General features: G+C 52.6%; 1 protein-coding gene across 3 annotated transcripts; it reads left to right on the top strand.

Moving 5' to 3' along the window:
• The first annotated feature begins 3,972 nt into the window (after positions 1 to 3,972).
• Positions 3,973 to 25,388, top strand: Capn1 (calpain 1). 3 transcript variants are annotated; one of them, XM_046445278.2, is made up of 22 exons: positions 3,973 to 4,094; positions 5,630 to 5,897; positions 6,042 to 6,111; positions 6,413 to 6,531; positions 8,370 to 8,503; positions 8,615 to 8,783; positions 9,577 to 9,660; positions 9,988 to 10,073; positions 10,415 to 10,489; positions 10,591 to 10,751; positions 18,767 to 18,942; positions 19,865 to 19,876; positions 20,564 to 20,775; positions 20,860 to 20,899; positions 21,434 to 21,499; positions 21,592 to 21,649; positions 22,427 to 22,491; positions 22,876 to 22,944; positions 23,184 to 23,262; positions 23,785 to 23,901; positions 24,208 to 24,266; positions 24,641 to 25,388. In XM_046445278.2, the coding sequence occupies exons 2-22, from the start codon at positions 5,631 to 5,633 to the stop codon at positions 24,665 to 24,667; spliced, it is 2,145 nt and encodes a 714-aa protein (XP_046301234.1). In that variant the 5' UTR covers positions 3,973 to 4,094; position 5,630; the 3' UTR covers positions 24,668 to 25,388. The 3 variants fall into 3 exon arrangements, with proteins under 3 accessions (XP_046301234.1, XP_046301233.1, XP_046301232.1); XM_046445277.2 differs by lacking the exon at positions 3,973 to 4,094 and adding an exon at positions 4,202 to 4,345; XM_046445276.2 differs by lacking the exon at positions 3,973 to 4,094 and adding an exon at positions 4,827 to 4,944.
• The last annotated feature ends 616 nt before the right edge of the window (positions 25,389 to 26,004 follow it).

Below are 26,004 nucleotides of genomic sequence, written 5' to 3'. Positions count from 1 at the left end.
AGGTCCCAATTCCTACAGTCCTGCCGCCTCCCAGCAGTCCATTCAGCTCTGAATCCCTTAATGGATTAACCCATTGATGAGGTCAGCATCTTCCTGATCCAACCACTTCCCCAGATCACCACTCTGAACATTGCTGTGTCTGGGACCAAAAACCTTTACACATGAGCTTTTGGGGAACATTTCAGATCCCAAACTACAGCACAGTATAGATGGTTTGTGTGTGTTTGTGTGATGCTATGGATTGAACTCAGGCCCTTGAACATGCTAAGCACATACTCTACCACTGAACTGCATCCTCATCCCCTGCATGGTTTTTGTTTTGTGGTACAGTACTGGGGACGGTGTGTAGGGCCTCACACATGCTAGGCAAGCATTCTTCAACTGCCTATACCCCCAGCCTTGTATACATTTTTAAAAGCAAAAAATAAAATTTGGCCTGGGGATGTACCTCTGTGTAGAGTACTTGCCTAGCATGTGTGAAGCCCTGGGTTAAATGCCCAACAATGCAAAAAAGAAATAAAATAAAATAAAATAAATAAATAAATAAATAAAGCAAGCAAGCTTTATGGCTTCTGAGTGTTATGTTTATGTTCTGAGTGTGTCATAGTTTAAAAGACCTTTTCCACACTGAGATGTTTACAAAGACTTCTCCTTTAGCTCCCGGTTATAGATTTTTTTTTTTAAAGAGAGAGAGAGAGAATTTTTAATATTTATTTTTTTAGTTTTCAGCAGACACAACATTTTTGTTTGTATGTGGTGCGGAGGATCAAACCCGGGCCGCACGCATGCCAGGCGAGTGTGCTACTGTTTGGAGCCACATCCCCAGCCCTAGATTTTTGTTTTCATGCTTTACATTTGTATCTTGAGTTCATTTGGAACTTCTTCTAAGATGCAAATTATGAATCCAACTTTATTTTTTCCCCTAGATTGTCCCATCCCCACTTTTTTTTTTCCTGATACCAATGATTGAACCCAGGGGTGCTTAGCCACTGTCCTCTGTCCTTTTTTATTTTTTATTTTGAGATAGGATTTCACCAAGTTGCTGAGACTGGCCTTGAACTTGGGATCCTCCTGCCTCAGCCTCCCGAGTTGCTGAGATTACAGATGTGTAGCAACACACCCAGCTGCCCCTGTCTTTAAATTTTTTTTTTTAGTTGTTGATGGACCTTTATTTTATTCACTTATTTATATGCAGTGCTGAGAATCGAATCCAGTGCCTCACACCTGCGAGACAAGTGCTCTACCACTGAGCCACAACCCCAGTCCCCTCTTGTAATCTTAATTGTGGTTAATTTATAGACTATTTAAGCAGAACTGACACGTTTATGAGGTATTTTCATATCAGAATGAGGTGTCTACCCCCAGCCTTTACTTCTTTCCAATGGCACCAATGGTCAGTAACCCCCAAATCTGTACTTCTATTCTGAGCATAGGGCATTTTTAGGGCAGTGAAACTTCTCTCTGATGCTGTAGTGGTGAATACATGACATTACTCATTCGTCTGAACCCACCAACTTACAATGAACCCTAAGGTAAAGGATAGGCGTTAGTTAATAACGTTGCATCAATATTGCTTCAGCAACTGTAACAAAGATGCCACCCAGATGGATGCAAGATATTAACAGGAACAGCTGCTGGAGGGAGGGAGGATATAAGGCAACTCTGTCCTTTCTCAGTAATTTTCCTGCAAGTCTAAAACTGATCTAAAAAAAAAAAGTCTTTTAAAGAAGAAAAAAAATAGAAATATTCCCATGAGTGGAAAAAGCAGACTCACTTTCTCCAGCAGTCTGCTCGAAACCCAGATGGCTCTGACCCCGAATGTGTGAGGGGTTTTCCCTACATACCAAGAAAGCAATCAGTTCTGTAGCAGACACTGGCTGAATGTCCCCTCAGAGGTCAGTTCAGTCTATCTAGAGATAGCAGCAGTTTCTCAGAGGCTCCCCAAGGCTGTCTCTGAAGAGACGGATATCAGGGTGTGGATCTTATGGTCCACAGGGTCTTCAGGAATACAAGCCTCCAGGACCACCAGTCCCAGCAAGAGCATGAGAGGGAGCTGGGCATGGTGGCATGCCTGGAGTCCCAGCTCCTTGAGAGAATGAGGCTGGAGGTTCTCTTGAGATTAACCTGGACAACATAATGAGACCCCATCACAATCAAACAAACAAATATAACCCAATAAAGATGCAGCAAGAACTTCTGCGGTGCACCTAGAGTCCCAGCTACTAGGGAAGCTGAGGCAGAAGGATCACTTGAGCCCTGGAGTTTGAGGCCAGGCAGTGTGGGGCAGCACAGATAGACCTCCCCGCCAAACAAAAATCACAGGAGGAAGAGAAAGGCCCTCAGCCACAGGGAATCCTTGCCCCTTCTCATTTTCCTAACACACTGAGAATCTCCCCTCCTCAGTGTTCACCCAAGACCCCTGAAGAAGGGCAGGAGCTTTGGGGGCCCTATTTTATCATGCGCCATCAATAGTCTACTGCAAGCCCCACCCCCGACCTTGCCATTGCCACCTTCCTAGTTTGAGCCACTTTCTCTGCCCCTGGATATCTGCAGTGCTCTGGTGCCTAGACGCCCTCCTCCCTCTCTTGCCTCCTCAACCCATTGCTATGCAGCCTTCTTTGTACAAATCTGATCAGCCTTCTACTTCAAGTAGATTGAAATCTAAACTCTGCTGGCCAGCTCAGGGGCGCCACTCTCCCTTGCCTTCTGACTCTAAGTGACAAGCATACTCCAGTTCCTCCCTGTGCTGAGACTCCTAGAGGCAATTCCCATACCTCACCTCCTCCTCGCCACCATAACTCCCTGCATCTAATACTTCCTCTAACTCCTGGACAAGATCAGGTTTCAGGTAAGTGCATCCTTTGCACCAACTTTCTTCTCAATTAATTATGGGTGTAAAAGCAAGTTCAGGGCTGGGGCTCAGTGGTAAAGCGCTTGCCTCACATGTGTGAGGCGCTGGGTTTGATCCTCAGCACCACATACAAATACATAAAGATATTGTGTGTCTATCTACAACAAACAAACAAAAAACAAGTTCAGTGTCGGCCCCCTGGAAGCCATGAGTCCTCACCACCCATACCCAGGTGAGCACAGTGCCCTGCCCATATAGAAGGTGGTCAGTGCCCATCTGGGGAAAGCCAAGTGCAATATGCAGGAGTGAGGAGGTTTGTGGAAGTCACAGTGGCAGCTCTGGGACTCATGGGTTGAGTCAGAAGGCTTTGACGGGACGGGCAGTCTTTGCAATCTCCCCTGCACATCTTTCCTCTCTCAGACTTCTGCTTCCTGATATCCAGCCACAAGGAACACTTGTAGCTGGACTTTCTGGCTTGTGTCCCCTCAGCCTTCAGAACTTTCCCTTTGCTGTTCTTTCTGCTAGGAAACCTTGTCCACATTGTTGACTTAATTCCTATTTGTCCATAATCACGACTCAGCTACCATGACCCCCAAAATTGGATCAGGAGAGCACCCTCTACCAGCAGGGACTGATGGCCTCAATCACGGGTCTCTGCTGCGCGAAGACCTGCAGAATTTAACCAAGAGTGGCCACGAGAATGCAGAATGGTAAGGGCGAAGAGCCCAGGAGCTGTTTTCAGCCCTGACTCACCAGGTGGGGGAACTCCGGCAAGCCACACCCCCGCAGGCCTCAGTTTTCCTCATCTGTAAACTGAGGATGAGAGTGGAGTCCATTACATAGGCGGCTCTTAACTTCTGCTGGGGTCATGGACCCTAGGATCCCAGAAAAGCTATGCACAAAATGCTTCAGCAACTGCCGGGCTGGGACCCGCATACCACTGAAGAGCCCTGAGCTGCAGGATCACTGAAGCCCCGTCCCCTTCTTCAGGGTCTCCCTTTGCAGTCCACCCGGCATAATCTGCGGGTCCCGGGTGGGCCTCTGACGCCCTCTTCTGGGTAAGGCGGCACAAGGGCGCTCCCCGTTGGGTGCACAGAGGGCTTGGGGGAGAGGGCAGGTGTCCACCTCCCGCAGTATCCTGGTTCAGGAAACCGCAAGATGGGCTCCCACCATTGCGTCTTTGCATCCCATTCGCTGCACGAACCGGGAAATCAAGGCCGAGCACGGCCGGGACTTACCCAAGGTCACGCAGCGAGTCGGGGCCTAAAGGGCCGGCTCCCCGCGCCCCGCCGGGACGCACGGAGCCACTGGGGCGGGTGGCGGCCGGGACTTGCGCCCCAGGGCGCGGGGGTGGGTGGGGGCGGGAGTCGGCCCAGCCCCGGAGCCCGGCTGCTGCGGGGAGCGACCGGGTGGGGCTGCCGTTTGCCGAGTGTCCGGTAGGGGTCCGCTTGCCGCCAGCCTGGCCCCTGCTGCGAGCAGCTGCCGCAGCCCGAGGTAATCTCAGCCCCGCGCAAGGGCCAGCAGGGAGGGGCGAGGACAGCTGCCGCGGCACCGCGCGGAGTGAGGGGCGCTGGGGGCGGGCTGGGGGCGGCGCCGCCGCGGCCCGGTCGCCCCGGAGTGCCCGCCCGGAGGGCGGCGAGGGTGGGGCCGCTGGCCCTGCAACCCGAGCTGCTGCCCACGGTTAAAAATACCCCCTGCCCTCCGGTCCCCTCTCTCCTCTCCCCTCCCCGCCCCCGCAGTGCCCTTCCGCCAGGGCCCAGCCCTTCCCACCCCGACAGGCGCGGGCCCTTCCCCGGGGACAACTCTGCCTTTTGCTAATTTGTCCTCACGCGGAGTTGGCCCGGGCCTGCGGAGGGAGGGGCGGGGAGACACCATGAGTAAGAGATAGTCAAAGAAGGTGCCCGAGAGATAAGGGAGAGTCGAGAGGAAGCGGGGTAGGAGCCCCAGGAGGAGGAGGAGGAGAAGGAGGGAGGGAGGAGGGCGGCGGGAGGAGGGCGGGGAGGAGCGCTCTTCCTGGTTGGGCCCTGCCCTGAGCTGCCACCAGCGAAGCCAGCCGCTGGGACCGCAGCGACCCCCAACCTCCCCTCCTCCAGGTAAGGAGTTGGGTGGCTGGCCGCGATTCTCACCCTGGCCACTGCTCCGGGGCAGAGGGGCTCCTCAGATGGCCTTTACTTGGGCCCTTGGCGTGCCTGGGTCAGGGGCAGAGGATTCGGGAAGCGGCACAGCCCAGGCACTCGCCCCATCCTGCACTCACTACTGTCCCCAGGGGCTGGGCTGGAATTTAGCAGCTCTGTGGGTTTCGGGTGGTCTGTGGAGGGGGCCGTCTGCCTGGAGTTCTCACTTCCCAAGCCAGAAAGGGGCGGGTGAGCAAGGTGCTGGCCAGTTTGGAGAGGGGGTTACAGGCTGGCCAACGGGATCAAAAAGACCTTCCCTGGGGTTCCATACACACCTTCCCAGATCCCTGTGTTACTTCAGGGCTCCACCCTACCCCACCTGGCTGGCTGGCTGGCTGGCTGACCACAGAGCTGCAGGCCCAGAACAATGGCAGTGGGGAGGAGGAGAGGTTGTGGTTAGCATACCCTGGAACTGCGGAGCCTTCTGCTGGATTCTGGAGCCTAGGGAGGCTGCAGAGAGCCTGAGTGCTGTGGGGGCAGTGAAGTGGCGGGGGACACCAGGGTCTGGGGAATAAGGTGTGCAGAGGTGGAAGAGCAGCACTAGCAGGCAGGAGCTGGATTCTGGTCCTGGCAGACATGGGTACTGAGCTGGTCTGTACCACAGGATGGCAGAGGAGATCATCACACCCGTGTACTGCACTGGGGTGTCAGCCCAGGTGCAGAAGCTACGGGCCAAGGAGCTGGGCCTGGGCCGCCATGAGAACGCCATCAAATACCTGGGCCAGGATTATGAACAGCTGCGGGCCCGATGCCTGCAGAGTGGGGCCCTGTTCCGAGATGAGGCCTTCCCACCAGTGCCCCAGAGCCTGGGCTACAAGGAACTAGGTCCCAACTCCTCTAAGACCTATGGCATCAAGTGGAAGCGTCCCACGGTGAGAGGGCCATCCTTGGGTGGGATTCTTATTGGGTGAGGAATGGAATGGGACACCAGGTTCCTGATGGGGAGTGGGGTCTTGGTGGTGGGGTGTCAGTTTCTAGGAGGGACCAGCTCAGGGACAGGACTCTGGGTCTTGTAGGAGATGCTGTCAAATCCGCAGTTCATCGTGGATGGAGCTACTCGCACAGACATCTGCCAGGGAGCACTGGGTAGGCCTCTTGGGGGTGGGGAGGTCTGGGTGTTTTTGCCACAGTAGTTCCCTATTCCCGTTCCCGTTCCTTTGGGCTCTACCCCAACCCCTCCCTCCTGCAAGCCCAGACAGGCTTTGGCTATCAGCACTGGGGCTGGTTTGCCCAGATTCCTGGGTCTTTTCTGTAAGCTAAGGGCAGTTGATAGGCACCCCATCCAGGGAATCCCAGGTTCTCCTCAACATGGATATCCATGAGCACACCTCCCCACCCCCAGGGGCAGATCCTAGAACAGGCCTGACATGAGTCCTTCCCATCCCAGGGGACTGTTGGCTGCTGGCTGCCATCGCCTGCCTCACCCTCAATGACACCCTCCTGCACCGAGTGGTTCCTCATGGCCAGAGCTTCCAGGATGGCTATGCGGGCATCTTCCATTTCCAGGTGAAGGGCCCCCACACGCTGGGGAGGGGGAAAAGGAAGCGCTGGGGGATATATGGAAGGATGACCACCGCACTCGAAGTTAAGGTGGCTAGTGGCCACACCCTGCGGGGGCAGCCCTCCCTCTGAGAGGTATTTGACCTCTCAGTGCCATCTCAGATCTGTCATGTGTGAAACAGTTGGGCAGGTATTTCAACTGGCAGTTTTCCTGGGTGGTTCTGAGGAGCAGGGAGAAAGTGTTTGGAAAAGTAGAAGAAATTCTGTGTTATGCCTTGTGGGGAAAAAACCTTTCCCGACTTGGACCTCAGTTTCCACATCTGACAAAAAAGAGTGCTGGGGGAAAGGTGGTCATCTCCAATTGTCAATCCTCCCATCTTCCAGCTCCTGTGCTTTGGCGACCTCTGACACAGACTAGCAGAAAAGGCTCAGGATTAAGTCTGTTTAAACCAGCTTTTCTTGACGTTTGCGACAGGACCCTTTCTCCAGACACACTAATGAATCCTCAATGAGCTCCAGTTGGGAGAGACAACTCAGCAACTGTAGTCGAGACCCTCTTGCCTTGTGTGGAGGACTCCTGGGTGTCGCCTCCTTCCGCCTAGTTAGGGAGCCCCTTACCCAACTTGCCCAGAAGTGGCTGCCATACCAACTTCTGCGGAGCCACTTTGGCAGACTGCCGCACCTGCCCTGCTTTAGTCCGCAGGGGCGTGGCAGCCCCGCCCCTTCCCTCATTCATCCAATCCTCTCCTCCCTGGCCTCTTATTGGTCCGTGTAACACTCCCCGCCATCAATTCCAGCTCCTTGGGCCCGCCTTCTCTCCTCCTATTGTTTTGGGCCGCCGCCCACTGTTGTGCCTGGAGCACAGGGAAGCTTCTGGCTTCTGTCTGAGCCCCACCCTTTTCTGCGTGAACGGGCCTCCCATCAGTGGTTGGAGGGTATGGGTTCACATTCGATATATTTATATGGATTCCACTAACCCCTACACTCCGGCCTAGAACTGGGAGAGTAGAGGTATGGCCTAAAAAGCAGTTGGTTTTGGGAAGAGCCCTGGCCAGATGGCTTTCCACCCCCTCTATGTCTGAGGAGGTCTGTCCTGTTTCCATGGTGAGCTAAAGACGACTGCATAATCTTGCTTAACTTTCCTGTGAGGAACGCACTGCTGCTCCCTTTAATGGGTACAGAAACTGAGGCTCGGAGAGGGTAACTTGTCCAGGATCACGTGTGCAGTGCAGTTGTCCCTCCATGTCTGCAGGGGACTGGTTCCAGGACCCCCATGGACACCACAATCCATGGATGCTCAAGTTCTTTATGTAAAAAAATGTAATATTTTCATATAACCTACACAGATCTTCCACATCCTCCTATATACTGTAAGACATGTTTAGATGACTTGCAATACCAAGGCAATGTAAATGCCATATAAATAGTTGTTTGGTATTGTTTAGGAATGACTAGAAAAAAGTCTGTGCATTTTCAACACAAATGCATTAAAAAATATTTCGGGGGCTGGGAACGCAGATTGGGGTAGAGCCTTCTTGTAGCATGAGGGTTCCATCCCTAACACTGCAAAAAATAAAAATTAAATCAATTTTCTGTCTGTAGTTGGTTGAATCCATGGATGTGGAACTTGTAGATGTAGAGGGCTGTATACATGTATCTGGTGTATGTCAGTATATGTATTCCTAGTACACATCAAGTTTGTATGTATCTAGTATGTATATATTGCATAAGTATCTACTACATGTGATCTAAGATCATGTATCTAGTTAGTAGCAAAACTGAGGATGGAGCTCAGGCGTGGGGGAATCCCACAGCAGGTACTCACTGTGTCTCCTTCCCTGCAGCTATGGCAGTTTGGGGAGTGGGTGGATGTGGTCGTGGATGACCTGCTGCCCACCAAGGACGGGAAGCTGCTGTTTGTGCACTCTGACCAAGGCAACGAGTTCTGGAGCGCCCTGCTGGAGAAGGCCTATGCCAAGTGAGCAGAGCTCCTGGGGACAGCTCTTGCCCCACCCCTGGGGGTGGGGGACCCTGGCCCTCTTACCTGGTCCTGCTCAATGTCACAGTGCTGACCTGGAGCTGCCCACAGGGTCAATGGCAGCTATGAGGCCCTTTCGGGGGGCAGCACCTCCGAGGGCTTTGAGGACTTCACAGGCGGGGTCACCGAATGGTACGAGCTGCGCAAGGCACCCAGTGACCTCTACCAAATCATCCTCAAGGCGTTGGAGCGTGGCTCTCTGCTGGGCTGCTCCATTGACGTGAGTGTGCCCAGCTTGACACCCACACCATGACCCTTGCATCCAACTTGTAATCCAACTCTTCCATCAATTTCCTCTCCCCACCCAATGCTAACCTCGCCCCCACCCTGATTTAGCCCCAGACCCCTGCCCTTCACCTCAGCACCATCTCTGGCTGCACATCAGTGTCATCCATCACTTCCTCCCCCTCTTCCACCTCATGCCCAGTGGTGTTCAGGTATCCCCTCTCCATCTCCCCCCAATTCCCAGGCCTCAGCTTTTCCCCCAAGATCCACTCTGCTCCCTTCCCACCTGCTCCTTTTGCCCTGCCATCCATGATCCAGTTCCCTAGCCTCCAGCCTGATCTGTCCTGCTCTCTGTCTGCCCCACTCCTAGCCCCTCCCTCTCCTCTCCATGCCCACCCTTGTCTGTCCCACTTTTCCCACCACCATCTCCAGATCTCCTTTGTCTTTGACCTCAGGCTCCACCCCAATATCTCTGTGATCTGGGCCCCTTCCCCCTCTCCATAGGCTCCATCCTGACCTTCTTCCTCTCTTACCCTCCCACTGTCCCTGTAGGGCTACACATGGGGGTGTGTGCATGTTCACAAAATCTGGCCAGCCTTAGCCCATACCAGTGGCAGTGTTGGTGGGGGTACCTGGGGCGGGTGTTGGTGGGGTAGTGGAGCCACCCCCACCCTCAGGAGGAGCAGCTGTAGGTGAGCATGGAGTGAATGGGACTGTGGCCCCTGCCTGCCACCGGCAATAGTAGGAGGGGACTGGCCCCCAACCACAGAGCACATGTCTTTCTGCAGATCTCCAGTGTCCTGGACATGGAGGCCATCACCTTTAAGAAGCTGGTGAAGGGCCACGCATACTCTGTGACTGGAGCCAAGCAGGTACTGCCCTGGGTGGGGCCTGCCCTGCAGGGTGTTTCCCTTCTGGCCTGTCCTTACCTCCCTGGCATCTGACCAGGGCAGTGGGAGGTGCTTGCTCCTCCTTTGACCTTCTGCAGCACCTTATCGCTCCCTTGGGAAACCATCCCGAGCCGCTTATCAATTCGTGCCCTGATTGACTGTACTTCGTGTGCCCAGCTACCTCCCTGGGCTGTAAATTCCTGAGGGACAAGCTCTGTGGCTCTACTGACAGTTCCCTGGTGTACTGCTGGGTGTGGAGTAGGGCAAGGTGGAGTGAGAGCCGGTGCTGATGGGTGCTCTGGGAAACAGGTGAACTACCGGGGCCAGACGGTGAGCCTGATCCGGATGCGGAACCCCTGGGGCGAGGTGGAGTGGACAGGAGCCTGGAGCGACGGGTGAGGGGCAGGGTGGTGGAGACTGTCTGGAGAGGTTTGGGAGGCTTCTTAGATGCCCCTGACATTTCTGCTTTTGACTCTGCCAGACCAAGGTGGAGTCATAGTTGAACAAAGGGGCCCCTCTTATGTGACTGGGTTTGGGGCAATGACCCAATAAAGCGTAGGCTATGAGGGCCTGGGCCAGCCTGCGGGGATGCTCTGGAATTGGGAGCTCAGGGTCTGACTTTGAGAGGACTTCCTGACCTGGGCTTTGGGAAGACAGTCCAAGGTGGACAGGCCCCAGGGACAGAGGCCAGGCAGGTCAGTGTCCACCAGCCCTGGCAGTGCCCCGCTCCCCACAGCTCCTCAGAGTGGAACAACGTGGACTCTTATGAACGGGAGCAGCTGCGGATCAAGATGGAGGATGGGGAGTTCTGGTGAGCAGCCCTTCTTGGCCTGACCCTTCCTGGGCCATGTCTCCTCTCTCCCAACCCCACAAACCCGGACAATGAGCGAGGTTCCCTTCGTCAACCCCCAGGATGTCATTCCGTGACTTCATGCGCGAGTTTACCCGCCTGGAGATCTGCAACCTCACGCCCGACGCGCTCAAGAGCAGGACGATCCGCAACTGGAACACCACACTCTATGAGGGGACCTGGCGGCGGGGGAGCACTGCCGGGGGCTGCCGCAACTACCCAGGTGGCCTGAGCGCACAGCTTGGGCTGTGCTGGGGGTGGCCAGGGAAGGGCAAGACTCGTCACCTTGCTGGGCCTCGGGTTCCTCTCATAAGCGACATGGTCATGTTTGCTGGTCTCTAGAATTTGCTTTGAGAGTAAAATAGTAAATGTCCTCCTCAATGCTAAAGAGCCCTGGTGCTACTGAGGGCAAGACTCCTGGCCATCTCCTGGCCACCTTCTGGTCACTGCTCTTCATTCCCAGAGCCCCGCCTCCTGGCTCTCTCACCTCTGGGCTTTTAGATGGATGACTCTGTCCATGTCTTGCCTCTCAGTTCCTTGCCAATTTCACCTGTGGCAACCTTTTCCTGTACCTTAGCTCAGCCCCACCATAGTCATTATTTGCCTCTGAATCACCTTGCTCTCTCCCCTCCCCCTCCAACTCTCTCAGCTCCCTCCTTCCACAGTCCTCAGACTCATGGAACTGTGGAATCTGTTGAACCACCATTGTTTTCCCACTTTTTTTCTTTTTTAATATTTATTTTTTAGTTGTATTTGGTATTTTAATTTAGTTGTATTTTGTATTTTAATAAAGGTATTAAACAATACCTTTATTTCACTTATTTATTTTTACGTGGTGCTGATGATCGAACCCAGGGTCCCACACATGTGAGGCGAGCGCTCTACCACTGAGCCACAACCTCAGCCCCTCTTTTTTTCTTTTGGTACTAGTGATTGAACCTAGGGGTACTTAACCACTGAGACACATCCCCAATACTTTTTATTTTTTATTTTGAGACAGGGTCTCATTGAATTGCTTAGGGCCTTGCTAGATTGCTGAGGCTGGCCTCAAACTTGTGATCCTCCTGCTTCATCCTCCCAAGTCATTGGGATTACAGGCGTGTGCCACTGGGCCTGGCTCCGTATTATTTTGTTGGTGCATTCTAGTTGTCTGTAATGGTGGTAATGGTCATTACATGTTTGTACGTGCACATTGATATAACAATATAATTTGGCCAATATGACTCCCGGCATATCCCACCTCCCTCCCTTCCTCCCACCTCCTGGCCCCTTTCTGCTGTTCTACTGATCTCCCATTGATTTTTATGAAATTCCCTGTCCCCCACCTCTCTTTTCCTTTTTCCTTTCTAGTTTCAATATATGAGAGAAAAGATATGGCCCCTAACCTGAGTTTGGCTTGTTTCACTCAACGTAATGTTCTCAAGTTCCATCCATTTTCCTGCAAATAGCATAATTTCATTTTTCTTTATGGCTGAATAAGACTCCACTGTGTGTTTGTGTGTGTGTGTGTGTGTGTATGTGTGTATGCCATGTTTTCTTTATCTTTAGCCATTGATGGACACCTAAGCTGGTTCCATAGTTTGGCTATTGTAAATCATGCTGCTGTGAACACGGGTGTGCACGTACCCCTGTAGTAAGATGACTTTCATTCTTTACATAAATACCGAGGAGTAGTGTAGCTGGGTCCTATAGTGGTTCAATGCCTAGACTTTGAGGCACTTTCATGCTGATTTCCATAATGGTTGTACTAATTTACAATCCCACCAACAGTGTAAAAGTGTTCCTTTTTCTCCCCATCTTCTCTAACATTTATTATTATTTGTATCCTTAATGGCTGCCATTCTGACTGATGTGAGATGAAATCTCAGTGTAGTTTTGATTTGCATTTCCCTAATTGCTAATGATATTGAACATTTTTCACATATTTGTTGGCCATTTGTATTTCTTCTTTGGAGAAATGTCTGTTTAATTCATTTGCCCATTCATTCATTCATTAGGTTGTTTTTCTGGTTAAGTTTTTTGAGTTCTTTATGTGTTCTAGATAGTAATCCTGTCAGAAGGGTAGCTAGCAAAGATTTTTTTCCCCATTCTGTGGGTTCTCTCTTTACGTTCTTTTTTTTTTTTTTTTTAGTTGTAGATGGACACAATATCTTTATTTATTTATTTTGATGTGGTGCTGAGATTCAAACCCAGGGCCTCACACAAGCAAGGCAAGTGATCTACCACTGAGCCACAACCCCAGCCCTCTCTTTACATTCTTGTTTCCTTTGCTGTGCAGAAGCTTTCTAATTGGATGCCATCCCATTTATTAACTCGTGGCATTATTTCCTGAGCTTTAGGGTCCTACTGAGAAAGTCTTTGCCTATGTTGATATGCTGGAGGGCTGAGCCTACATTCTCTTCTAGGAGTTGCATAGTTTCTGGTCTAATTCTGGGGTCTTTGATCCGGTTTGTTGATTTTTGTGCAGGGTCTGGTCTCATTCTTCTACCTATGGATAACCGGTTTCCCCAGCACCATTGTGGCTGTCTTTTCTCCAGTGTATGTTTTTGGCACCTCTGTTGAGGATCAGATGGCTGTAGATGTGTGGGTTTGTCTCTGTGCCTTCTATTCTGTACCCGTGTGTCTGTTTTTATGCCAGTACCCTGCACGGGTTTCTTTTGTTTGCTTGTTTTTTACTATAGTTCTGTGGTATAATTTGAAGTCAGGTATTGTGATGCCTCTAGCATTGCTTTTTTGGCTTAGAATTGCTTTGGCTATTTTGAGTCTTTTATTCTTCCAAATAAATTTTAGGACTGCTTTTTTTCTAATTCTGTAAAGTCTGTCATTGGTATTTTGACAGGGATTGCATTGAATCTGTATATTGCTTTCAGTGGTATGGCCATTTTAACAAACTTCATTCTGACTATCCATGAACATGGGTGGCCCTTCCATCTTCCTATGAACCTACCAAGGGACCCTCTCTTGACCCATCTTCCTTGCCACTGTGTCCCTGTTCCTCTTCGAAGCAAAATTGTTCAGGAATGGCCACACTGGCCCGTTTCCTTCCCAGCCCACCATTTTGGCACTGTCTTCATCCCCCACCTTACCTTCTCTCCATACCCAGGGTGTAGTCGTCATTTCCAACTTGTCCCTAAAGTTTCCCAGTCTCTCTCTCCTTCGGTTTCTGTTGCCTGGCATAAGCACAGTCGTAGCTGAACCTGGCTCTGACTGGCACAGAGCCACTGATGGGGCTGGAGAGAAATCACACAACTGAGGTGGCGTTTTCCCTGTAAATCCACAGCCACAAACCTCAAATGAGTACTTTGCACAGTCTCAGCCGGGCCACCGTGAGTTAGCCACATTCCCACTCTCAGCCTCCTCCGCCTTCCTCTCATTGTGGACCTGGCCTTGCACTTTCTTGAAAAGAGACCTCATCACCAGGACAGCTCCCCATATTCCCACCTCCAACCCGCCCCCTTCATCCCCCTGTGTGTACCTGTGCAGGTCTGCACTGCCGCCCGCTGGGACAGTGGCAGAACCCTTCTCCCTCCCCCAGGAAGTGTTTTGTTCCTTTGTCCCTCACCTTTCACTGCTGTGTTGTTGTGGAGAATCCCTTGTATTAAAAGAAAGTGACCCTCTCTTGACCCTACTTTTTTTCTTTCTTTTCTTTCTTGTTTTTTTTAACTTATTTTGTAGTTGTAGATGGACACAATGCCATTATTTATTTTTATGTGATGCTGAGGATTGAACCCAGTGCCTCACACATGCCGGGCAAGTGCTCCGACACTGAGCTACAGCCCCAGCCCCTTGACCCTACTTTCTTGCTGCCAAGTCTCTGCTCTCCTTCAAAGAAAAATTGCTCAGGAATTGCCACACGTCGCTTCCTTCCTGACAGCTTTGGCTTTACCAAATCCAGGGCTGGGCTGCTCCGTCCTCCTGCCCTGCACCCTCCTGCACCCTCCAGCGTTCTCGGCACAGCCCGCCGCCCTCTCTTCCGAAGCATTCTTCTCTTGCAGGAATTCCACTTCAGTTTTTCCCCAAATTCATAAGCACTGTGGCTGAGAAGGCCCGCCTTTCCTTGCAGTGCTAGTGCCATCCTTGAGTTCCCACGTATCATGGGGCTGTTTCTGGGCTCACCTTTCTGTCCCTTGGCCTATCCTTCCGCCAATAACACATTGATTTAATTCTTATAGATTTATGAGAAGTTCTGCTCGAGATTTAAGTGCTAGGGGGCTGGGGTAGAGCGCTTACCTGGCATGCGTGAGGCCCTGGGTTCCACCCTCAGCACCACATATAAGTAAATAAATGAAATGAAAGATCCATTGACAACTAAAATATATTAAAAAAAAAAAAAGAATAAGAGCTGGGGGTGTGGCTCAGTGGAGCACCTGAGCACCTGCCTAGCATGCAGGAGGCCTGGGCTCCATCCCCACGTCCCATAAACACGAACCTGATAGAACTTTTCTGTACAATAGTTTTACACCCAAGTTTGTGAATGAGATTTATCTGCTGATTTCTCCTTCTGATCATTCTGGTATTGGTGCTGTTTGTCTTGCTAAGTGAACTGTTTCTAGAAGAGTTTGCATAAGGTGGGAATGATCTGTTGCCCGAATGTTTGGTGGAACTTGTCTGTAAGGCTGTCAGGCCTGTTTCTTTTTTTATGTGAAGATTGATTTTTGATACTGAATATCTTTAATGGTTCTAGGATTGTTCAGGTTTTTTTTTTCTTCTTGAACTTTAATTTTTTTTTTTTTTTTTTTTTTTAGCTGTTGTTTATTTTTGCCTGAGCAAGCTAGGCAAGCGCCCTATCACCGAGCTACAGCCCCAGCCCCCTTGAACTTATTTTGATGGGTTGTACTTCCTAAGAATTTATCCTTTGCATCTATTTTCAAAGTTATTAGTGCAAAGTTATCCTTAATATACTCTTAGATCTCATCTGTAATAATGTTCTGCATTTTTTTAATCATAGTATTGTGTATTTGCACTTTTTTTTTTGGTACTGGGGATTGAACCCAAAGGGGCTTTGCCACTGAGCCACATCCCAGTTCTTTTTATTTTTTTTAAGACAGACAGGGTCTCTCTTAGGTCCTCATGAGGCTGCTTAGGGCCTTGCTAAGTTGCTGAGACTGGCCTCAAACTTGCAATGCTCCTGCCTCAGCCTCCCAAGTTGCTGGTATTACAGGTATGCGCTTCCATGGCTGGCTTATACTCTTTATTAATCCTGTGAAGTTTTGGGGTTTTTAATTCTTTTGTTCTTTTTAAATATACATGACATGCTATACATACATGGGGTATTATTCTAATTAGGATCCCATTCTCGTGGTTGAACATGATGTGGAGTTTCACATATTCATATATGAACATCGGAAAGTTATCTCTGATTCAGTCTAGGGGTCTTTCCTATTCCCATTCCCTCCTCCCAGTCTTGTGAAGTTCATCAGTATTAGCCTTTACAAAGAAATGATTTTTGATGTTGTTGATCCTTTGTACAAAATGATTTTTTTTTTGTCGTCATCGTTGTTTGTTATCTCATTTCTTCTGTCTTCTGATTTATTTTGGACTTTATTTCATGACCTGATAAATCAAAACTTACTTCATTATCTTGAATTTTTTAATGTGAGCACTCATGTATTTTGAACTATGAGAGTAGGAATATTGAGTCTAGAATTGTTGTAAGCTCCTAGGGAAAGAAACATTTTTTTAGTTATCTAGTGACTACCTTCATTTCTAATAATTCTTTTTGTTTTCAAGTGTATTTCAGCCAGTGTTAGTCTAGCAATTCCAGTTTTTCCCCCCTTTGGGTTCACTCTTTTTTAAATTGTTTAATTTTGTTATTATTATCATTTTTGGTGCTGAAGCCCAGCATACTGTACCACTGAGCAACATTCTGAGTCCTTTTTACTCTTATTTTTTTATTTTGAGATAGGATCTTGGTCAATTGCTGAGGTTGTCCTGGAATTTGTCATCCTCCTGCCTCAGCCTCCCATGCACTGGGATGACAGGCATGTGCTACCGCTCCTGGCAAGCTAGTATTTAAATTCCAAACATTTTTTTTCCTGCTAGAAATTAAACATTATCATCATCATCATCATCATCATTTGAGATAATCCTCGTGTGTTTGGAGTATCTGCATAATAATTTTTTTTGTTCTCCATTCTGAGACCTTTCATCTGAGCTCATTTAATATCTGCATGAAATATATTTCTTTTAATTTCTTTTAGGGAGGCTTTTGGTGATAAACTTTCTTGGTATTTGGCCCATGCCTGTAATCCCAGCGACTCAGGAGGCTGAGGCAGGAGGATAGCAAGTTCAAAGCCAGCCTCAGCAATTTAATGAGGCTCTAAGCAACTTATTGAGACCCCCGTGTTTAAATTTAAAAAAAATAAAAAGGGCTGGGGATGTGGCTCAGTGGTTAAGCGCCCCTGCATTAATCCCGAGTACTAAAAAACAAAACAAAAAAGAATTTTATTGAGAATTCTTGTATATAATTCACCCATTTAAAGTGTACAATTTAAAGTGTACATTTAGTGTATTCACAAAATTGTGCAAACCATCACATCAACTTTAGAACATTTCATTATCCCCAAAAGAAGCCACACCCCCCTCAACTGTCCCTCCCAGCCTCTCACAACCACTTTCTTCCTCTTCAGAATTTGCATGTTCTATATATTCCATATAAGTGGAAATACACATGTTCCTTTGTGACTGGCTTCTTTCAATTAGCATAACAGTTTTCAGGCTCATCCACATCATAGCATGTATTGGTCCTTTGTTCCTTTTTAATTTTAATTTTTTTTTAGATGTTGATGGATCTTTATTCTATTAATTTATTTAAATGGAGTGCTGAGAATCGAACCCAGGGCCTCACATGTTAGGCAAGTACTCTACCACTGAGCCACAACTCCAGCCCCTCCTTTTTTATTTTTATTTATTTTATTTTGCAACAGGGCCTAACTAAGTTGCTGAGGCTTATGATCCTCCTGCCTCAGTTGCCTGAATCTCTGGGGTATAGGCTTGGGCCACCAAGACAGGCTACTTTGTTTCTTTTTACTGTCAAATACTATTCTATCATTTTGGTATATTCTCTCATGGGTGGATGGACTGTTGGTTGTTTCAAGTGGTGCTGCTCTGAACAGTCATGCTCACACCTTGATGTGGACATGCGTTTTGTTCCTAAAGGGTGAGCACAGAGCTACTAGGGTCACCTAGTAGCTCTGTGCTCACCCTTTAGGAAGCTGCCAGACTGTTCTCCAGTAGCTGCCTGGTTTTTCCTTCCCACAGCTGGTGTGTGAGGCTGAATGCTCCACGTGCCACCAACACTTGTTATGTGTTATCGTTTTGATTGTTGTTAATTTAGGAGGGAAGGAATTTAGGAGGCCGAGGCCTGTTAGTGCCTTTAGACAGAAGTGTCTCACATTCCCTGCAGGCTCTGTTGCTCTGGTAAAAGGCTTGTTCTGGCAGCTAACTCCCTAGTCAGCTAACTCACTAGACACTAAATGTCACTGTTGTCATCTTTGTTGGCTGTCTGTGACCTCCTGTCGGACCCTTGCTTTCTCTCTTGTCCTCCTTTAAGTCACTGCACATACAGTTGCTTGAGTCACCTTTTAATTGATTTTTTTTGGGGGGGGGTGTACTGGGGATTGAACTCAGGGGCACTCGACCACCGAGCCACATCCCCAGCCCTATTTTGTACTTTATTTAGAGACAGGGTCTCACTGAGTAGTTTAGTGCTTTGAACTCACCAGCCTCCTGCCTCAGCCTCCAGAGCTGCTGAAATTACAGGCGTGCCCCTCCTTGCCCAGCTCGAGTCACCTTTTAGAATAATAATCCAGTCACACCCTCCCCATCACCAGCCCTCTGGTGGGGCCTTTTGCTCTTTGATGCCATCTACTCACCTTGGCCTGTCCCCCAACTCCTGCCCACCTCTGCCACCTGCCAGGATCCCTGGTGTTCGCTGGAGCCTCACTTGATGTTTGTCATCGGGGAGTGGGGGCAGAGTGGCGGGGAGTGGCCTTTGCTCCTGCCGCCTGTTTTTTTTTTTTTTTTTTAACTGAACTATTAATCGACCTGATCTGCTCTGGAACAGGAGCCCTTGAGATCCAGGATGGTGTCTGCCCCTCAACTGTGCCTGTCACCTGGCACATAATGGATACTTAGTAACAATTGATGGATTAAGGAGGGATGCCCGGGTGCAGGGGTGAGGCTCTGAGGGCCTCTCTGCTCTTGCCCTGCCTCTGAGCTCCACCTCCTCTCCTGCAGCCACCTTCTGGGTGAACCCCCAGTTCAAGATCCGGCTGGAGGAGGTGGACGACGAAGATGACTACGGGAGTCGCGAGTCGGGCTGCAGCTTCGTGCTGGCCCTCATGCAGAAGCACCGGCGCCGGGAGCGCCGCTTCGGCCGCGACATGGAGACCATCGGCTTCGCCGTCTACGAGGTGAGTCCCCGATTGGCGCTGAGCCACCGAGCCCGGTCTTCCCGCCTCACGAGATCTCCGCCAGGGGTCGCCCGAGGTCTCCACCCTGCCTTGTCTGCCCCCTGCCACACCATGAGGCTGGTGGCCCTAGGGGGAGCCTCCAGAAGGCACCAGCCAAACCCCTCAGCTGCAGGCAGGTCCTAAAATTCATCTAGTAAGGCAGGAGGAAGGCAAGTAAGATGGTTGTCTCCAGGAAGAGAAGGTTCTGGAATTTACCTTCATCTTCAGAGTGGGATGCTGCCCACAGGAAGAAGGAGCTGGCTTGACTGACAGTTGGATGGCAGCTTTCGGGGCCAGACTTCGGCTCAACTTCAGAAATAAGTGGGCCATCTTGGGGGTCAGGAAACCCCATGCCTCAGAAGTGTGTGAGCAGAGCCGGTGTGGAGGACCAGGAGAGGGAGGCCTGCTCAGAGAGAGGCTGTGCCTGTCATTTGTGATTATATCTTCTGGGTATAATCACAGGGCTCACCCTGCTTGTTGTGTTCAAGACAGGGTCAGAAACTTCCGGATCTACCCAGCCAGGGTAAAGGAAGGCCACAGACTTAGCCCATACCCAGATCCCCTGGCAACAGACAGGTGTGGGCCTCCAGTGTCCCCAGGCCTTAAGACACTGTGGTTGGCCTTCCTGGCAACTATTCTGGAGGCCTGATTCAGAGCAGAGGCCCAGGGTGTGCCAGGGACAGGACCCCTGCCTGGGCCCTCCCTCCTGAGGTCACTCTGTGTGTGCCAACAGGTCTGGATCATCGCTGGCTCCAGGCCCAGAGCCCTGTCACCAGTCTCCTCATCCCTTCCCTCCTGTTAGGAACTCAGGACCTCTGCCCAGAGTGCACCCTGTCCCCACCCCTGCACCAACCACCTCTCCCTTACCCTATCTCTCTTGCAGGTCCCTCCGGAGGTAGGTGTGGCTCCTGACTCACCTGAATCCACCTGCCCCAGAACACACCCTGCCTGATGGGCCCACACGGGCAGCATAGTGACAAACCTGCCCCTGCATAGAGCGGAGATGTGACCTGGTTTTACCTGGAAAGTGCTTCCCCTGACTGTTCAGCAGGTGGAGCAGTCACTGCTCTCCTGAGGGTCAGAGCAGGTGGGGGGAGGGCTGGATTTCAACCCTAGTCCTCAGAGCCCCGTGGGTCTTGTGCGCGTGAGGCTTCCTGATGTTGTGTTCACCAGGTCTGCACTGGCCCGCCAGTCTGTCGGGAGCAGGGCGTGGGCTGGGCTGCGTGGTCTGTCCCCTTGAGCAAATTGTTGAAGTTCTGAGCCTTGGTGTTTGTGTCTGTAAAATGGCACTGCCTTCAGGGCCATTGTGGACACTCAGTGAGGTGCCACCTGCCAAGTGCCTGCAGAATCCAACGTGGGGAAAGCCCCCAGTGATGATAATGAGAAAGATATTCAGGTGGTGTTATAGTATTTTAATGTACCTTATTTGCATTTAGCTGCTCCTCAGCGTGACTTGTCAGGGTCACGTGGGCTCTAAGTGATGAGCCATGACCCTGTTCTTCAGCCCCTCCCTGAGGCCTGGGCTGGGATCTGGGGTGGCTCCTGAGGGTGCTGCAGCCCTGCTCCCTCTCCCTCCTGCTAGCTGGTGGGCCAGCCAGCTGTGCACTTGAAGCGCGACTTCTTCCTGGCCAACTCATCCCGGGCGCGATCGGAGCAGTTCATCAACCTGCGGGAGGTCAGCACCCGCTTCCGCCTTCCACCCGGGGAGTATGTGGTGGTGCCATCTACCTTTGAGCCCAATAAGGAGGGCGACTTCGTGCTGCGCTTCTTCTCTGAGAAGAGTGCTGGGACAGAGTGAGTCCCCCACTGCCTTCTCCCACCTTCCCCTGAAGGCCCTCCACGCCCCCTGACTGGTCCTTCTTTCTCTCCATTTTGCAGGGAGCTGGACGACCAGATCCAGGCTAACCTCCCTGATGAGGTGTGTGGCCACCCCACCAGGCACCGGCTCCCTCCTTCCCTCCCCTGGGCCTGTGATGGGGACGTGGGCATCCTGTGTCCTGGGCCTCTGCTGGCTCCTCATAGGAGCCATAAGAGCGAGGCCAATCCGTCATCTCCCTAGCACTTTACGGTTTGTGAGGATGATGGTGCATAATCCCTGTGTCCCTGTGCTGCGGCTGTGCTCGACACTTTATCTGGGTCATTTCTTCCCTGCAACACCCCTGTCTGAGTCCTTTCATGATAACCCCCTGGAAGGGAAACTCAAGTTCAGAGAGGTTGACGGACTTGCCCAGGTTGTACAGCAGGGACCTGGACTCCCACCTTTCATCGCTGAGCTGGACTGTGTCCCTGTCATTCAGGCCCCAAGATTCCTGGGCAGGGAGCAGATCCCCATTTTTACAGACTAGAAGAGTGAGGCTTGCTTGTCCCGTGAGTGCTCCCACCCTAGCTGAGCAGCTGTCCCCATGGGCAAGGCTGGGGCACCCCTCACCTGTTCCCTCCTTTCTCCGTCCAGCAAGTGCTCTCAGAAGAGGAGATCGATGAGAACTTCAAGTCCCTCTTCAGGCAGCTGGCAGGGAAGGTAGGCTGGAGTGGAGGTGGGGTGGGGATGGGGCGGGGTGGGGGCGGGGGGCAGCCCTTCTCGAGCTGGTACCACCCTCCCTCTCCCTTCAGGACCAGGAGATCAGTGTCAGAGAGCTGCAGACCATCCTCAACAGGATCATTAGCAAACGTGAGGGTCCCCAGCAGCTGCTCTCTCCCCATGTCCTGCCCCTGGTTGTCTTCAAGCATCAGAATCCAGGCCGTTGCCCCCACACTCAGCGGAACCCCACCCCTTGACCTATGGCTGGGGGGGGGGTCCACTTCCTTTCTGAGCCCAGCTCACCACTGTTTCCATCCTGCCAAGCCCCGTTCCCCTGCTTGAGCTCTGTGTGCTGGTGGGATTTGGAGGACAGCCATGCTCCAGCACCAAGGGGAAGGCGTCCTTTCTTCCCAAGATGCACCCCAGGCCAGGCCCAGTGGCCTGGGGAGCAGAGCACAGCTGGCTTCACCCGCTGGAGCACGCGGTAGAAGGCAGTGGCTGGCTGTCCAGCCTGGCTGCACGGGGCCTGGTGCCCCAGTCCTGCCTTCGCTGCCTCCGACCTCTGTCCCCGCGCTTCCCTGTATCCAGAACCCCTCTCCCTCCCACTCTTCTAGCAACCTCTGCTGACCTCTGGGGCCTGCAGCAGACCCCACCCCGCTCTTTGTCTCCACTTTCTTTCTCTTCTGCTCATCACTCATGGGACGATCACTGGGTGCCGATGGGCTTTGGGGACACCAGCCTGACTGCTAAAACACTTTGCCCTGGTTTATCTGATGATGAAGCCACCACACCCCACTCACTCTGCTGGCCTGTGTACCCACAGGCGACACTAGTGCCTCCCTGCCTCTGAATGCTCAGTGCTCCCAGTGTGGGGTGGGCACAGGAAGCTCAGCAGGTTGAGGGGCTGGAACTGTTTTTTTCTTGCAGACAAAGACCTTCGGACCAAGGGCTTCAGCCTGGAGTCGTGCCGCAGCATGGTGAACCTCATGGACGTATCCTTCAGTCCGTCTGCTGTTGTTTGGAGTCAGGGAATATGGGCACCAGAAAGTGGCTGGGTGAACTGTCCCAGGAATGCCCAGAGAATAGACAAAGCTAGAGGGTATGTGGACACCCCAGTGCCCATGTTCAAAGCCTTCCTGGGAGGGGGAGACCGAGGCACAGTCTTGAGTCAGGTGGAAGCTGGAGCAAAGCCTGGGTCCACAGCTGACCCTAAGGCCGAGCTTTTTCTGCACCCTTCCCCGCCCAGTTGAACACAGCCAGCCTGGTTATGGCTCCCCCCAGTCACCTTGCCTTCTCTTGGCCAGTCTCCCCTTCCCCCAGTGTCCCCTCCCATGCCAGCTCTAAGCTGTGGAGCTGCCTTCTTAACAACCACCCAGCGCGACGGCAACGGGAAGCTGGGCCTGGTGGAGTTCAACATCCTGTGGAACCGCATCCGGAACTACCTGGTACGTGCCCCCGGCAGGTCCTCGCCTTCCCCTTGCAGCCCCGGTCACTGCAGGAGCAGGCCAGGGGACAGCCCTCCACGGAGGCTCTGCCACTGCCAGCTCTTTCCCACCCCTGAGCCCACATGTCCCAGCAGCCCACCCTTGTGGGCTCCTCCCCTCCCTGTCCCCTTCAGCAACCCCGGGGGTGGGCCGGAAGAGCCGGGTGACTCACTGGTCCCCACCCTCTGCCCCCACCACAGTCCATCTTCCGGAAGTTTGACCTGGACAAGTCGGGCAGTATGAGTGCCTACGAGATGCGGATGGCCATCGAGTCTGCAGGTGAGGCCCAGGGCAGCCCCTACCCCTGGCCCTCCTCCCTGGGGTGGTGACACAGAGCTGTGGGGATGTGGTCCCAGCCATCTTTGGCCTTTCCCCCGTGGTTTCTAAGTACGTTATCAGCATATCTGTCCTTTCTTCCTCACTGCAGCCAAGAAAGGACAGAGTCTCTTATTACCCCTGTTGGGCATGTGAGGAAAGTGAGGCTCCAAAGGAAAAGTGACCGGCCTTAGGACACAGTGCCAGGGAGGGCACAGCCAGGCTTCAGGCCTCCTGTGAGAGCTGCCTGAGGACGAGGCCAGGGCATCAGAACCACCAGACCACACCCCTCTTTGGCCAACTCCTGATTCTCTGGCCTGTCCGGGGCTGGGCGTGCCCCCTGAGACTGGTCCTTACTTGCCCAGCCCCTCCCAGTCCCTGGCCCTGCCCAGAGGTCCTTGTGCCCCTTGTCCCTGAGAAGAGAAGGCCCACCCTTCCCTGACTCCTGGCTGCGCCTCCCCGGCCCTCACCAGCTTCTCTCCACAGGCTTCAAGCTCAACAAAAAACTGTACGAGCTCATCATCACCCGGTACTCCGAGCCTGACCTGGCCGTGGACTTTGACAACTTCGTGTGCTGCCTGGTGCGACTGGAGACCATGTTCCGTGAGTGTCCCAACAGGCTCCTCCCTCCAGCTGTGTCCCAAATGCGTCCCTTGTGAGCTGGTGGGAACGGATGATGGCCGGTGCCAGCAGTACCGTCGCAGGAGCTGGAGGCTGAGATCTGGGGCCCACAAGGGCCCTGTATTTGGTCACCCAGAGGCTGAGTGCTGGAGAGCAGGGAGGGAGGGCAGGAAGAGCCCCTTCCTACTTCAAGGGGTGACAGCTTGGTGCGTTAGGGGGAGTGGGGGTCAGGCAGGCTTGGCTGTGCACAAAGTTCTCAGCCCCATGTCATCTTTTCTTGACACACAGGGTTTTTCAAAACTCTGGACACAGATCTGGATGGAGTCGTGACCTTTGACCTGTTTAAGGTGGGACTCTCCCTGGGTCGGGGGGGAAGGGTTGGTGGCAGTGGTTTTCTTTCCTGACCCGTGTTCTCCTGTCCCTTCCTGGGCCTTGGAGCCAGCCTTCAAGAAGGGGCAGCCTGAGTCCTGGGAGCTGGGGTGGGGGTGTCTGGATTCTGGGGCAGGAGCCCCGGAGGCTTTGCCTCAGTGGGACCAACAGCTCTATCTCCCAGAGATAGAGGAAGTGAGGAAACAGTTCCCCAGGAGCGAACCTCAGAAGTGGTAAAGAAATGGCTTCTGAGCCATGGGGTCTGGGCATGGTCATAGGGGTCCAGGTAAGGAGGGAAACTCAGGCAGCCGATTCCACAGCCCTGGCCCAACGGCCTTCCCTCCTTCTGCAGTGGTTACAGCTGACCATGTTTGCATGAGGCGGGGGCCCAGCACCCTGCTGCTCCCTTCTACCCTCGTCTGTCAAGCCGCGTCTTCCAGGCCGAGTCTTCCCACCATGCCACAGCAGGTCACGCCAGCCGCACATGCCTTCCTTGGAGCAAGAAGGCGCCTTGGTCCTCTTTGCCCGCTCCTCCCAGCCTCCACTGCTCACCAGCTCTGGGCAGAGCTGTGTGGCCCTCCCGCTGTCCCCAGCCAGGGGCTCACAATGGACTCCCCTGGGCCCGCCGTTTCCCATGGCCAAGCCAGGAGGGCAGCTTTCTGCTTATTCCTGCCTCAGGGCTGGGCGGCCAGGGAGCCAGGATCCCAGCCCCACTCCTCCAGCATCCTCATGTGTCCCCCCACCCGCCTGGCCTCACCTGCTGACTTTATAACCACTATCTCTGCGACCTGCGCCGCAGGTGTCAGGCATGCAGGTCCCCTTCCTGCTGGGGGAGCCCCTGGGCTGGGATCTCCTGTGCCTTCTGTGCAGAAGCCAATGCCTGCAGCCCACGCCTCCCAGCCCTGCCCACCAGGAGCCAGCCAGCCTGGAGGGTGGTCGGGCCTCCCCCTCCTCCTGTCCTTTTTTTATATTGACAATTTTAAAGGGGACTCTTCAGGGACTGGGGGATGGGTTATGTGATACAGAGGCACTGGGCGTGGGGTAGGGAGGTCCCATGTTTCCACACAGAGAAACCCCAAATAATAAAGGAAAAGGCCCCACATTTGTCTCTGGAGTGTGTTTCTCCCCAGTCTGCTGCCGGGAGGGCGGCAGGAAGCCTTAGCAGGGGGACAGCTCCTGGCCTCAAGCTCACCTGTTGCTGGAGTGAGCGCAGGGCATCCGAGTGGGGTCACCTATGGCCCTGGGAGGCCAGGGAGGATGAGGCCCAGGGCCTGGCACAGGGACAGGGCTGCACTGTGAAGTCCGGAGGCCTGACCCTTGCCTTACCTTCATAAATCCACCAGGCCAGTTTCCCGCTGAAACCCAAACCCATACTTAGCACAAACCGCACCCCCCAGGGAGCTGCACAGAGCCTCCTTCAGGTCCTCTGGGGTTGGGGTGGGTCTCTCCTGTGACCCACACACCTGTAGCTTATATAAGCTGCTCCAGCGCCTCTGGGATGCTGCTGTTCTTCCCAGAGTTAAGAGTGGGGAGAGGGGACAGCCACCAACTAGCACTGACTGCAGGGTACAGACAGAGACTGCCCCAGGGCGCAGGGTGAGGGAGCAAGAAGTCGGGCTGCCTCCAGCTACTGTGGGGTAGAGAGGAAGAGGAGGCCTTTGCAGGTGTCACCTGCTTCTTGACTGCTCCCAGGCCAGGTCCTCCCTGGATATCTAT

This window comes from Marmota monax, unplaced genomic scaffold (genome assembly GCF_021218885.2).
Source record: "Marmota monax isolate L192 unplaced genomic scaffold, Marmota_monax_Labrador192_F-V1.1 WCK01_AAM20220418_F8-fsc00038, whole genome shotgun sequence".
Classification (NCBI taxonomy): Eukaryota; Metazoa; Chordata; class Mammalia; order Rodentia; family Sciuridae; genus Marmota; species Marmota monax.
The sequence above is the reverse complement of the archived record's forward strand: the minus strand, read 5'-3'. Positions and strand labels throughout refer to the sequence as shown.

Excerpts from the sequence above, each read along its gene's own strand:
- Capn1 (XM_046445278.2), top strand. The coding sequence starts at position 5,631 with ATGGCAGAGGAGATCATCACACCCGTGTACTGCACTGGGGTGTCAGCC. Across the intron at positions 10,074-10,414 it reads ACAGGAGCCTGGAGCGACGG|CTCCTCAGAGTGGAACAACG; the intron begins GTGAGGGGCAGG and ends CGCTCCCCACAG. Across the intron at positions 23,263-23,784 it reads GATGGCCATCGAGTCTGCAG|GCTTCAAGCTCAACAAAAAA; the intron begins GTGAGGCCCAGG and ends TTCTCTCCACAG.